Source organism: Bubalus kerabau, chromosome 2 (assembly GCF_029407905.1).
Source record: "Bubalus kerabau isolate K-KA32 ecotype Philippines breed swamp buffalo chromosome 2, PCC_UOA_SB_1v2, whole genome shotgun sequence".
Classification (NCBI taxonomy): Eukaryota; Metazoa; Chordata; class Mammalia; order Artiodactyla; family Bovidae; genus Bubalus; species Bubalus kerabau.
The window spans coordinates 104,660,354-104,672,495 of record NC_073625.1 but is presented as its reverse complement, the minus strand read 5'-3'; the positions used below and the strand labels follow the sequence as shown (position 1 = coordinate 104,672,495).

Sequence of the window (12,142 nt, the reverse complement as noted above, 5' to 3'; positions counted from 1 at the left end):
AAATCCCTCTTTCCACTTCACCATGTGCTGGAGGATGGAGCACAGCCTTGGGGGCAGCAGGTCCAGCTATGAGGCCCAAATCACTCACAATTGAGGGAGCTTCTAAGAGTCCTTGCCTTTCTAACTAAGCCTTAATATCTTTATCTAAAAATGGGGTAATGAGACTTCTCTGGTGATCCAGTGGTTAAGGCTCCACACTGCCAGTGCAGGGGGCATGGGTTTGATCCTTGGCCAGGGAACTAAGATCCTGATGCTGTGCAGTGCAGCCAAGAAAATAATTTTTTTAAATAATGATAATAATTAAAAGTAATCTCCTTAAAAATAGCAATAAAACTACTAAATTAAAAAAAAGGGGTAATAATCATAATCATATCTATCTTATGAGGTTGTTTAGTGGATTGAATGTATTTGCAGCTCATGCCCATAGACAAGGGTCATCACAGCTAGGGACCTGATATTTTCAAACATATCCCACCTTCTCCTTAGCAGATTATTCTTAGGGCTGTTTCCTGAGCTCGTCCCCTACCCACCCCCCCTCATACAGGAGTGGGAGAGGAATACCTAGTCTCAAATCCTTGATTTCATTGCTGTTTACCCTTGATTAGGCCTTCCCTGGTGGCTCAGATGGTAACAAATCTGCCTGCAATGCAGAAGACCCGGGTTCAATGCTGGGTGGGGAAGATCCCCTGGATAAAAAAATGGCAAGCTCACTCTAGTATTCTTGTCTGGGAAATTCCACGGACAGAGGAGCCTGGCGGGCTATGGTCCATGGGGTCCCAAAGAGTCAGACACGACTAAGCAACTACACTTACTTTTTGATTGAGGTAGTTTTCCACAATTGTTTCTAGTATTTTTTTTAAAATACACATTCCATACCACATTACACAAAAAGGCATCTCTCATTGCCTCATGGGCAACTACAGGACTGGGCTTACCTCAAGACACCCAAGGGGTGAGCACAGAGGAAGTTGTAGTAGCAGATATCCTGGTTGCCAGTGACGTTGACAACCTGTAAAAGCAAGAGCGAGAAGAGGAGACGCTGTCTGCCTCCATGCCCTGAGCCTGAAATCACAGAAAGCAGGCGACAGCAGGCGCAAGCAGGCGCTTGCGGCGATCAACTGTCAGAGATTTACCTAACCCTAACCAGTGCTCCTCCTCAGCAGGGGATGAGTCATTACCTCCAGCCTTTACACGGTACAGACACATTTCATTTAAATGCTACCATCTTGCTTTGAACTGAAATAGTCTGTGTCCCTCATTAGGTGGCCAGGCAGAATTCAACTGAAAACACTTCCTTTGTTCTCATTGTAAAAGGATTCTGAAAGGACGTTAACCCTGGGGCCTGCCTATTGACTGTCAGAGTACATCCTATTTCCTAGATGAATCCTGGGAGGGTAAAGAGCTGTCCCATCCTTTGTATGGAATTGATAACCACAGGGCAGGTGGACATAAGGAGATATGTGGTCAGTTTTCCATATTTATCACTATCATTAAGAACCTTCCTAGACCACAGCTGTATCTTCCAACAGAGCCCCAAAGAATTCAGAGAATATTTAGAGTATAAATCATGGTGCTCAAACCTTATAAAGTCCTTGTCCTCATCATGTATTAAGTATGGAGTTGGTGAAATATTATTAAACTGTTGACTCTCTAATGTGGGTGTATATTGGAATCACAAAGAGTTTCATCAATATTGATGCCTGACTCCACTCTGATCTAACTGCTGTGGGGTACAGCTTGGACACTGGTATTTTAAAAAATCTCACAGATGATTTGAACACACAACAAAGTTTGAGAGCCATTGTATTAGAAACACCTTTAGCCTGGTGCTAGTCTAAATGGGCTTTTTCATGTATAATAGATCCTAGACAAGATCATTTATGTGACCTGGACCCTAGGATTCTACAAAGGTGCAGTGGGGATTCTCAAGCTGTTTTAATTATTGTTGTTTTTTATTTTTTTTTAATTCTGATTGCCTTTACAAAATCTATTTATTTATTTTTCATTGCAAAGGATCTTTGTTGCTACACGTGGGCTTTCTCTAGTTACAGCTGGTGGGGCCTACTCTCTATTTGTGGTGTGGGCTGCTCATTGCGGTGGCTCCCCTTGTTGTGGAGCATGGGCTTTAGAGCACAGGCTCAGAGGTTGTGGTACACAGGCTTCGTTATTCCGTGGCATGTGGGATCTTCCCAGACCAGGGATCAAACTCATGTCCCTTGCGTTGACAGGTGGATTCCTATGCACTGTGCCACTAGGAAAGTCCTTTGTTTGTTTATTATTTATTTTATATTTCCTTTTCTTTTAATATTTTATTAGTGAAGCTGTTCTTACTTTTACAAAAAATATTTACCCTCAGTGACGGGACTCCGGCTAAATTAGACATCAGGTTTCTTTGTTTTGGTCTGGAACTTTACCCATCATCCCACAATGATCAAAAGTTCAGACTGGTTAAACAATAGACATAGCTGACAGACACCAAGACTAAATGAGTGCAAGGTAATAATTTCAGATTGGTAGACAAAGTAATACAAGAGGTCTGTGATAAAACATTGGGGAACTAGATTTAAAGCTCAAAGACGACCCTGTGGGAATCCAAATGAGAAATTAATTCTTGGACAGAGCTCTTTATACCTTTCTCTGTAAATTACAGCAAAGGTCTTTCTCTGCTGTGTGAAAGCTGGGATTTGGGGTCTGAGGCCGCACTTACTGTTTGGTAGGTGATAACCAGCTGGATTACAGGCAGTGCATAAAACACAGCAATGGTAATGATGTTCCTAAGCAGACAAAAGGAACCAGAAATGGTTATTTCCAAATTAACAATGGAATTTTTGCTTTTTAATTTTTTTTAAGTATCTTTCCACCCCATAACTGCCTGCTTAACTCACCAAAGTGATTAGACACATGATTACAGACAACTGATTACATTCCCGTTTCTCCACACTTCCTCTCATACAATCATTTGCATAACAGTGTAAATACTACTTCTGGTTTAAGGAAATTATCAGTAAAGGCCTATCTCTTTAGGATATCATTAGATTAAAAATGATCAGAAAGCAGGTAATGGGTGATGGATCACACGAAGGGGATGTGGCTCTCTTAGCTACCTCTTAGCTCCAAAACACTGGTCCCACTGCGCTGTGGAGTTCCATGTGACCCCCGCTGGGGGGCTCTTGTTTCCCTCTAGCATCCGTGTCCAAGTAAAAGGTCATCCTTCCAGAGAAAAGAATGAGAGGAGCTGCCACAACTGTCTGTCGGGGGTTTCTGAGGGAAAAGAGGGGACCCGGCCAGGCACCTCAGACTTTCTGCCTGGAAGGCGGTCCTGGAAGGACCACCACCTCTGTGTGGTCCATTTATCGCAGGTCTGTTTATCATTGGCTGATGGTATCATCTTCCCTCAGGGTGATTTCTAGCTACCTGAGGTGCTCTAGGCATCTCATCCCAGAAATCACTGGCTCTCCCAAGGGTAAGTCCTGGTGAGAGAAGAGGGAATGGTTCCTGTTTAACATGCCTCCTGGAAGATGGTTTTAGTATCTTCCTGGAAGAGGATTTAGTGTCTCCCTAAAAACACGGGATTCCACTACTGTTCTTATTTATACTTGTATTGATTTCATTTAGGGCTGGTTGCCTTTGATTGTGTTCTGTTTGTTGGTTTTTCCTATGCATTGTGACTTAAATCCTTTAAACACCTCTATGTGTGTCTCATTAAACACTGAAACCTGTGATTTGTTTCACTTATATGAATCACGTAAGTTCACTGTGGCTTTTACAAAGAAAATTTTAATTTTACTGAAGAGAGCCATAGTCCTTCTCATCATCTACTCACCAAAAATAAATCTTATACTTTTTGCTGACAATTCTTCGGTCCTTCCTGGACAGATCTGACAGGTAAAGGAACATCTGGGATGCCAAGTAAAAAGAGAATGCAAAACTGTACTTGGATTTCTTGCATAAAATACAAAGAAGAGCTTTACATATTTCAGTTTAATCCCTCATTAGGGATTAAAATGATTAAACAAGACTTTTCTCATAATTTTGCTTTTCCTAGGATGCCTTTAAAAATCCTAGTATTTCCCTAGCTTTAGGAAAACTGGCTGATGTGAGAAACCCACTGGGAATCTTGAATGCTTCTTAAATCTCAAGAATTGGTTTCCCAGTTTTCAGAGCTGCCCACTGGGTGATTCTTGAATTACAGAGTTGAAACCATGCCATTCACCTTCATGTCACTTACTGGGTGCAACATAGTCTGATACATATGAATCAGAAAGAAATGAGCTTTTACTCCTGAAGCATTTTATGTCTGGAACCAGGGCATTTTTCCAAGTACACCCTTCAGTGAAATCTTTTCTTCCACCTGGTTGGAACCCTTCCTCATCTTTGTCCATAATCAGCCACCTCAGACCCATGAACATTTTAGTGCTCTGTTCTCTTTACTGCTGTCACTTTTTCCCTCCAGAAAGGAGTGTTAATTAACTGAGTATTGCTTTTAGTAGCTAGTTAAGCTTTATCTAAAAAGCCCCCTGCAAAATTTGACTTCCCCTGAAGAAAAAAAAAAAATATATATATATATATATAAAGGCAATTGAGGCATTGTTGAAGTTGTATTTGACTCCTGAACTTTCTGTCCTCTGGAGGGTATGGCCAGGCAGAGAGAGGTTACCTTGGTGCGGATGATGTTCTTATCGCTCTCAATGTCTGGCATGGTGTCAAAGTCACTTTCCTCCACGGAGCTGTCAGTGTCTGACTGGCATGGCTGTCTACCATCAGAGGAGGACATCTGCTTGCCAGGACTGGAGCTTGACTCATCTGAAACAGAGGAGACTCTTCTGCCTTCCCAAGCTGAGAAGAACCCATGGAACCCATCTCTCTCTCTCTCTCTGCAAAACACAGTGCTGACTCATTCTTGGACACGTTATGTTGGTAAAAACCAACTCCTTACCCACAACACATGTTCTCTCAATTCTTCCTCAATGGACTTCTGACTTTCCTTGTCTCCTATTTTTATATTTAAATCACCTATTTCTAGGGCTGAATACAAAATATAAAGGCATCTTCTCTGTTAACTCTTTGGATGCAAAGATAATGTGCTTATATTTCATGTTTCATACTTTGAAATATGAACATAAATATATAAACATACACATGCATGTACTTATGTATAGCATCTACCACATGTATATGTAAGCACCTACATATCCGGCAGCTATACATTTCTCATGGATAAGGTATCTGTACACTGAAATCCCCCACATGCCGTATCTGTGATTATATAATGAAAACCACATTCTCAGGAAGAATCCTTGTGTTCCTGTGAATGTTTCTGAGAGCAGATGGGAATTTGTGCAGCTTAATGAGCACATGAGCCAAGCCTACCTTCCACTTTTATTTCTTCTGTTCAGATGGTTAAAAAAAAAAAAAAAAAAAAAAAAACTCTGTTCTTGCAGAGCCAGAAATAAGTCTCCGGCGCTGAGCCCACATGCTTCTCAAAGTTATAGAAGAACAGGGCAGGAATACAGGATTCCCAGCCCCTCTATACTGACAGCTTAAAGCACACCATTCATAGACTTGTAAGCATCATGGAAATGTGTGGAAGCATCAATGCCCTCCAACGCTAGCAGGACAGGGATCAGAATTCTGTCCCCTTCAGGCCACTTAACCAGCCTGGGGGTTGCCGTGTGAGTGACTGGGCGGCAGTGAGCAGGTTCAGTTATGAAGTTAGCCCAAATAGAGGATTGCTAGGCTTCGGTCATGTTCACCTGCTGCACAGCCTCATCTTCTGAGCGCTCTTACTCCACTGAAACCTGAGAATGAAACAATGGGTCAACTGATGTTGGGCTCCCTGACATCAGACTCTTGATGCATTTTCCACACCCTAAACTCAGTCTGGGTATGAAAAAAACCCCACAGGAGTTGATAGCAATGGTTCCAGAAAATTCTGCTTGAATGTGGCTAGCAGACTCAAGAAACAGATCAATAGAACCAGAAAAAAAGCTGGAAGGAAACTTCCAGATCACCTAGTCAATTAATCTTATATGATGACCGCCTTGCCCACTTTCACAGTTATTAGTGGCTGGAGGGCCACTTGCATCCTATTCTTGGGAGAATCAGGAGACACTTCCATGAATGGACTCATTGTAAAAATACCTATTGCCCCGTAAGTGCTCCCTTCAGGGGTACTGGCAGCAATGGGATTTGACACCGACATATTTCCAGAGCCTGTTAAAAAGAAAAACAAAGAGGCAAACACTTTGTGTCTAGTTGCTAGAATGAAAGGACACGACTTTAAATAGTTTGATTTTCTTTTCACTCTAATATAAGGAGTCTGCAGGGCAATTTTATGGTCTGCAGGCCAAATCTAGCTCGCCACCAGTTCCTGCATGACCCTTAAACAAGAAATGGTTTTAAATTTTTTAAATGGTTGGAGGAAAATCAGAAGAGCAATACTATTTTATGACAGGTGAAATTTTAGATTTTAAGTATATATAAAGCTCTACCAGAACACAACCACTCATTTGAGTCTGGCTATGGCTACTTTTGGCTATCAAGGTAAAGAGAAGCAGTTGTGACAGAGACTCCATGGCCTGCAGAGCCTGAAATATTTACTATTTGGCACTTTCCAGAAAAAAAAAATATTGCTGATTCCTGCCTAACAGTACTGCAGAATCACAAGGAGTGTGGGTCCTGGAATCACTGTGAGAAAGGTCACTGCTGAACATAAACACCAGAAATAAACGTCTGTGATTAAGGCACTGTAATTCAGAGGTTTATTTGTCACATCCATTAGCAGTACCCTAACTGTAGGCAGGATTAGCCCTGACAGGAAAGAAATTACTACACTCCTTGGAACAAACAATAGTGACTACAGGAGCTATGTACAGGAATATGGGTTATTTGGGGCATAACACAGAGATGGAATGGACTTCCCTGGTGGCTCAGACAGTAAAGGATCCACCTGCAATGCAGGAGACCTGGGTTCGATCCCTGGGTCAGGAAGATTCCCCTGGAGAAGGGAATGGCAACCCATTCCAGTATGCTTGCCCGGGAAATCCCATGGACAGAGGGCCCTGGCAGGCTGCCGTCCATGGGGTCACAAAGAGCTGGACACGACTGAGCGATGAACACTTTCACTTTTTTTCAGAGCTATAATAGGCGTGTCTGTTGCCGAATGGCTGTTGGCAGTGAGAGAAAAATATTTCTAAGATGGTGCTCCTCAAACTATTCCAGTGAGGTTTGGAAAGCCCCAGAGAAAACTGCCTCCTAAGCTTCTCACTGGTTATTTGAAAAGATGCTCTCCCGTTGAGTTTGTCCACTTCTGAGAATTAGGAGGAGCTGAACAAAGAGAACACAAACAAGGGCGCAGGCATCTAGGTAGTTTCTCTGACTCTGACTTAGTGCCACAATATTTCTGGGAGCCACAATCATCTGTGAAGACACCCAAGAACATTTCTCTGCTGCCTCCTAAGCTTTGTCAGGGTCTGGGATGTTGTCAGGCTGGTGGGAATTTCCATCATGTGTCTTCTTCCTGAGAGGTGAGATTGCTTGTATCACACTACAGGTGAAGAAGTCTGTGAGTTAACTAGTCAGTGTCTTGTACTCTTGCAGAGAAATCTATTTTCAGTGAAGACATGTAAGATAGTCTATATGCTCATTGCAAATATATTTCCATTTCTTCTTTGAAATATCATCTGTATTCTTTACATTAATGCTACAGTATGCAATACACATAAAAGAACCAAAAGCCTCAGACAATTCATTTGTCACAATCAGCTCTTTTCATCCAGCTTTCAAACTTCATTCCCACTGGTGGACAGTAAAAACGTTCATAGTTTGGGGAGCCAATCTGTAGGCTTCATCATGTTTTCACTCTTTGTGGGCCTATTCCTTTCCTCCATGGAGAAAAACAATTAAATCTTAAGTTCAAAACATTTAGCCAGTGATGAGGAACAAATCAATAGCCTTGGAGACTCAATTTCCTCCCTCCTTTTGGTAGCCTAGCCAAGAGCCAGCTCAGTTGGACAGCAAGACCTCTGGCTAATGCAACATTCCTGGCAGGCAAAGCTATTCCCAGGGCTCTCACAATGGACCTTGGCATTGCTCCTAGGCTTGGAGACTCCTTGATATAGTTCTTACTATTTAGAGAGTAGATGTTCCTTGGCTTTTCTTGGGCTTACCCATAAATATGTAACATGGTATCAACACCATCTGTGCTTTTCATCCAACTTCAAGGCAAAGAAACAGGTTACTTTCAGACTCTTAAGAGTGAGAGATTAAATCTTTTGAGCACAGTAAGAGTATTATGGGAAGATGCCATGTACAGTTTGACCGACTCTCCTTGGCCAAGGACAGATTTGGCTGTAGTTTGGGCAAAGCGCTTTGCCGCCCACACTGAGGGCAACGAGTACCATTACCGCTATTACTACCTCTGCCAGTACTGCCCTTACGGCTTCTGTACTATTGCTGCGCTTGCTTCTGCTACGACTTCTGTCACCACTGCTGCCTAACGCAGCGTCCCACACACAGTAAGCTTTTGATGAACGTTAGGCAGCAGTAGTGACCCTGGTGTGTGTCAGACACTCCTTTAAGTTCTTTCCAAGCATTCATTCTTTTAACTTTTCAATAACCTTGTGACATGGGTGCGATTACTATCACCAGTTTAAAGATGACAAAAAGGAGGCACAGACAGACCAAGTCATTTGTCCAGAATCACTCAGAGAGTGGCTAGATCATGGTTCATTGCACGGATCTCAGTTAAAATGTATCTTCCTAATTGAAAAAAAAAGGAAGTGATTTTCCTTTAACATATGAATAACTGGCAGTGAGAGTGTTGCTTTTATAGTGCTCATTTTTCAAAAGAGACAAGGAGTTGAGGCATATTTGCATTTCCAATCATATATTCAAAAAAGGTATCTAAGCACAATATTTGATTTTTAGTTGGGATGCTGCTGCTTGCCTGTAATTCCGTATAGTCTTCTTTCTATCAAGGTCATTCTGTGTGGGGCGGGGCGGGGGGCAGGCGACTCTCACAGAAACCACCATTCTGGTCTCTTCCTTAAGTGATGTAACCTTCACATTTCCCTTAGTAGCTTTCACATTTTTCCTCTTTTCAAGCCTAAATTCCCTTCTTTTAATCTTAACTTAGGTCCTTGTTTACAGTGTAATTTAAAAAAAGATTACATGTGCAAATAGTGAAAATGATACTAAAATCATAAACCGCAGGATTTCAGGTCTTTTCTGTTCCTAGGAAGCCCTCTGGTATGGGAAATAGATGCGTGTGTAGGATAATGCTTGAGTTCCACTGTGGCGGGGGGTTGAAGTGGTCTGTGGGAGGCAAAGGGTTTTTGTGTGTGTGATCAAAAGAGGCAAAAAAAAAAAATACGAAAACTAAAATCAAAGCAAGAGTGCAAACAAAATCACTGTTTTGTTAGGCAACAACTTCACTAAAAAGAAAAAGCCAGCTGTGTAGGTTTGTTCAGACTTGGATGATTTCTGCACTCTACTCTGGCTCACAGCTGAGCAGGACCTGGTTTCAGTATAGTCCCCCGTCCCTTGCACTCCAAAGCAACCACAACACCAACAGTTCTGTGATGGACAAGAGCATCAAGATTTTCATATGCAGTACAATTGTTTCAAATCTGTGCATTTTTATATGCACAATTAAATAGGAGATTGGCCAACACAGGATTACAATATTCTGCTAACTTTTCTAATGTCTAGAAAGGCAAGAACCAAAGCACTGCCTCCCAAACTTCAAATGTGATTGAGGCTCCCAGAAGGCAAGCCATATTTCTGTTTAACTGTATGGTATATAGAAAGCAGATTTAAACACAATATACCAGTTTATAGGACAGACTGAGATGTTCTGGCTGGGAATAAGCAAACATATAAAGTTGTGAATGAGCTCATCTTAATGAGGAAACTTGTTCTGGTATGTTTTTCTTTACACGTGAGCCCTTTGCCATCTGTCTGCCTTGCTAACTTAGAATAGGATAAGCTTGCCTGCCTGCCTTTTATATTAATTGCTCCATGTGAGGAGAAAAACTTCATTTCATTTTGAGCAGGCTTGATTCTTTCAGGGACTTCACATTTATAACTGTCCTGCCCCCTTCTGTCTCTAGCCTTAGAAGGTTGGAAGCTAAGAAGGAGTCAGAAATGATGTGAACGAGCTGCTGTGAGGTTTAATTTTTCGCCAGTTGGCTACCTATTCCAGCTGGTGTCATGTTGTATTAACATGTCAAAAGTTGAGGAGAAAATAAGGAAGGCCACCCATCTTTTCAAGGGTGTAAAAGTAAAATTCCTCTAGAAGGAACAAACAGGCAAGCAAAATCAAGGAAATTTGGAAAAATCGATCAGAGAGTCAATACTAGAGCCTGAGACCCGATACCACAGATTCTGAGGATGGCCTGTGCTCCCCGACTCCTCTGTACTCAGCACACTGCTTGTCTTCTCCCTTCCAGACCCTGCTCTCTGCTGGGAGGCTGATTCAGTAATAGCTCCGTCCAGGGAAGGATCTGATTGGTCATTTGGTTCCTCAGTCTACAGACTTGTCAGGTTTGTCCAGCTCCCTTACTTGAGAAAGTACCCTCCTCTTAGGCTGCACACAGCATCATGGTGACAGCTCACGTGTCCCAGAGACGTGGTGACTTGCATCACGTGCAAGTGATGCTTCATCTGTCTCTCTTTCGAGGTGGTAACTGAATTTCTGTGCAGGCTCTTTAACAGTGATGTGAAGTGTAGGGTTTCTCCACTGACAGAGTCCCTGAGTGAGAGAATGATAGTTGCTCGGGCGTGTCTGACTCTCTGTGACCCATGTACTGCAGCCTGCCAGGATCCTTTGTCCCTGAAGGAAATGTTTCTAGAACACGGAGGCTTGCCTGGTGCCCCTCAGATGACCAGAGAGGCCCCTGTCTTAAGAGACAATGGAGAATATGGGGTCCATCCAGTCACATCACAGTAATCACGCCCCTTCTCGCCCGAAGCTGCTCTTTACAAACACTATTTCCACTTCATCTGGGCCCCAGGGTCTTATCTCCTTCTTCTTCCCATGAAGTATGAAAGAAATTATTTTGCTTTTTTAGTTCAGTTGGAGCCAGTGTCAACATTTTTCAAATAAGACCTACAAACGGCAGGATAAATCAATGAAAAACAAATGCAGGGGAGCTAACAGATTTTCCAAATGCAGCCGTCCTATTGTTAAGTAATGAAGAGATGCCAACCATTTGGCAAATTGTAGGGACCTGGCTCCGTTTCCTCCACCTCAGGCACACCTAAGGTGAAAGCATCAGGCCCATTTCCTCCGATGTCTAGCTCCACATTGATTGAGGCAGCCAACAGGCCAAGTCTAGTGGGATCCCCTCTTTCAGACTCTCCTCCTAGCATTTTTTTCTAGGCTCTAGCCCCTAGGGCACTTCTTATATCTCTGAGCTCAGTTAAACTTCATGTAGCCCCTGTGGGCACACTGATCCTGGCCCTTCTGTATCCTTGCTCTTCTCCAGAATTTCCTCCCCTGAATCTCTCACATTAGACTACAAGTAAAATCCCTCACTTGCTCCTGTCTCTTGCTCCAGACTAGTTTCTCAGTGATCTGCTTCCTACGATTAAGAGTCACTAACTGGTTCTTTCCTAGGATGGAGATTGTCTTCTCTGCTCTTTTTTGCAGCACCTGAGTCTTGTCTCACCAGTGGTCATGTGCCGTCTTTCCCCATAGCCTCTGCATGACAAAGGTTCCTTTCGTGCATGAGTGCTCAGTCGCTTCAGTTGTGTCTGACTCTTTGTGACCCTATGAACTGTAGCCCACCAGACTCCACTGTCCGTGGGATTCTCCAAACAAAAATACTGGAGTGGATTGCCATGCCTCCTCCAGGGGATCTTCCTGATCCAGGGATGGAAGCCATGTCTCTTGCATCAGCAGGCAGGTTCTTTACCTCTAGCGCCACCTGGGAAGCCCACAAAGGTTCCTATCTTCCTCCTAATTTCAAAGCCCTTTGGCATGAACATCTCTATTTTCTAACTAAGCTAGGATTTTGTTCCTGTATTCTCACCTGTGCCTGGCAGCCCACATTTTTAAATCAGTGATTCTCAGTTGGGGGTAGGAGTAGGGGGAACATTTTGCCCCCAAGAGGACATTTGACCATGTCTGGGGCTATTT

The 12,142-nt window shown here is 42.9% G+C and overlaps 1 protein-coding gene across 4 annotated transcripts in view; it reads right to left on the bottom strand.

The window, feature by feature from the left end:
• SIDT1 (SID1 transmembrane family member 1) overlaps window positions 1-12,142 on the bottom strand; it is a 102,581-nt gene that overhangs the window by 19,639 nt on the left and 70,800 nt on the right. For all 4 annotated transcript variants that reach the window (XM_055568203.1, XM_055568202.1, XM_055568204.1 and 1 more), the window contains 5 exons: window positions 6,142-6,213; window positions 4,658-4,803; window positions 3,824-3,897; window positions 2,708-2,774; window positions 936-1,009 (listed from right to left, as the gene is read on the bottom strand). In XM_055568203.1, the coding sequence (XP_055424178.1) occupies window positions 936-1,009; window positions 2,708-2,774; window positions 3,824-3,897; window positions 4,658-4,803; window positions 6,142-6,213 (433 nt within the window). The remainder of the gene's footprint in view (window positions 1-935; window positions 1,010-2,707; window positions 2,775-3,823; window positions 3,898-4,657; window positions 4,804-6,141; window positions 6,214-12,142) is intronic.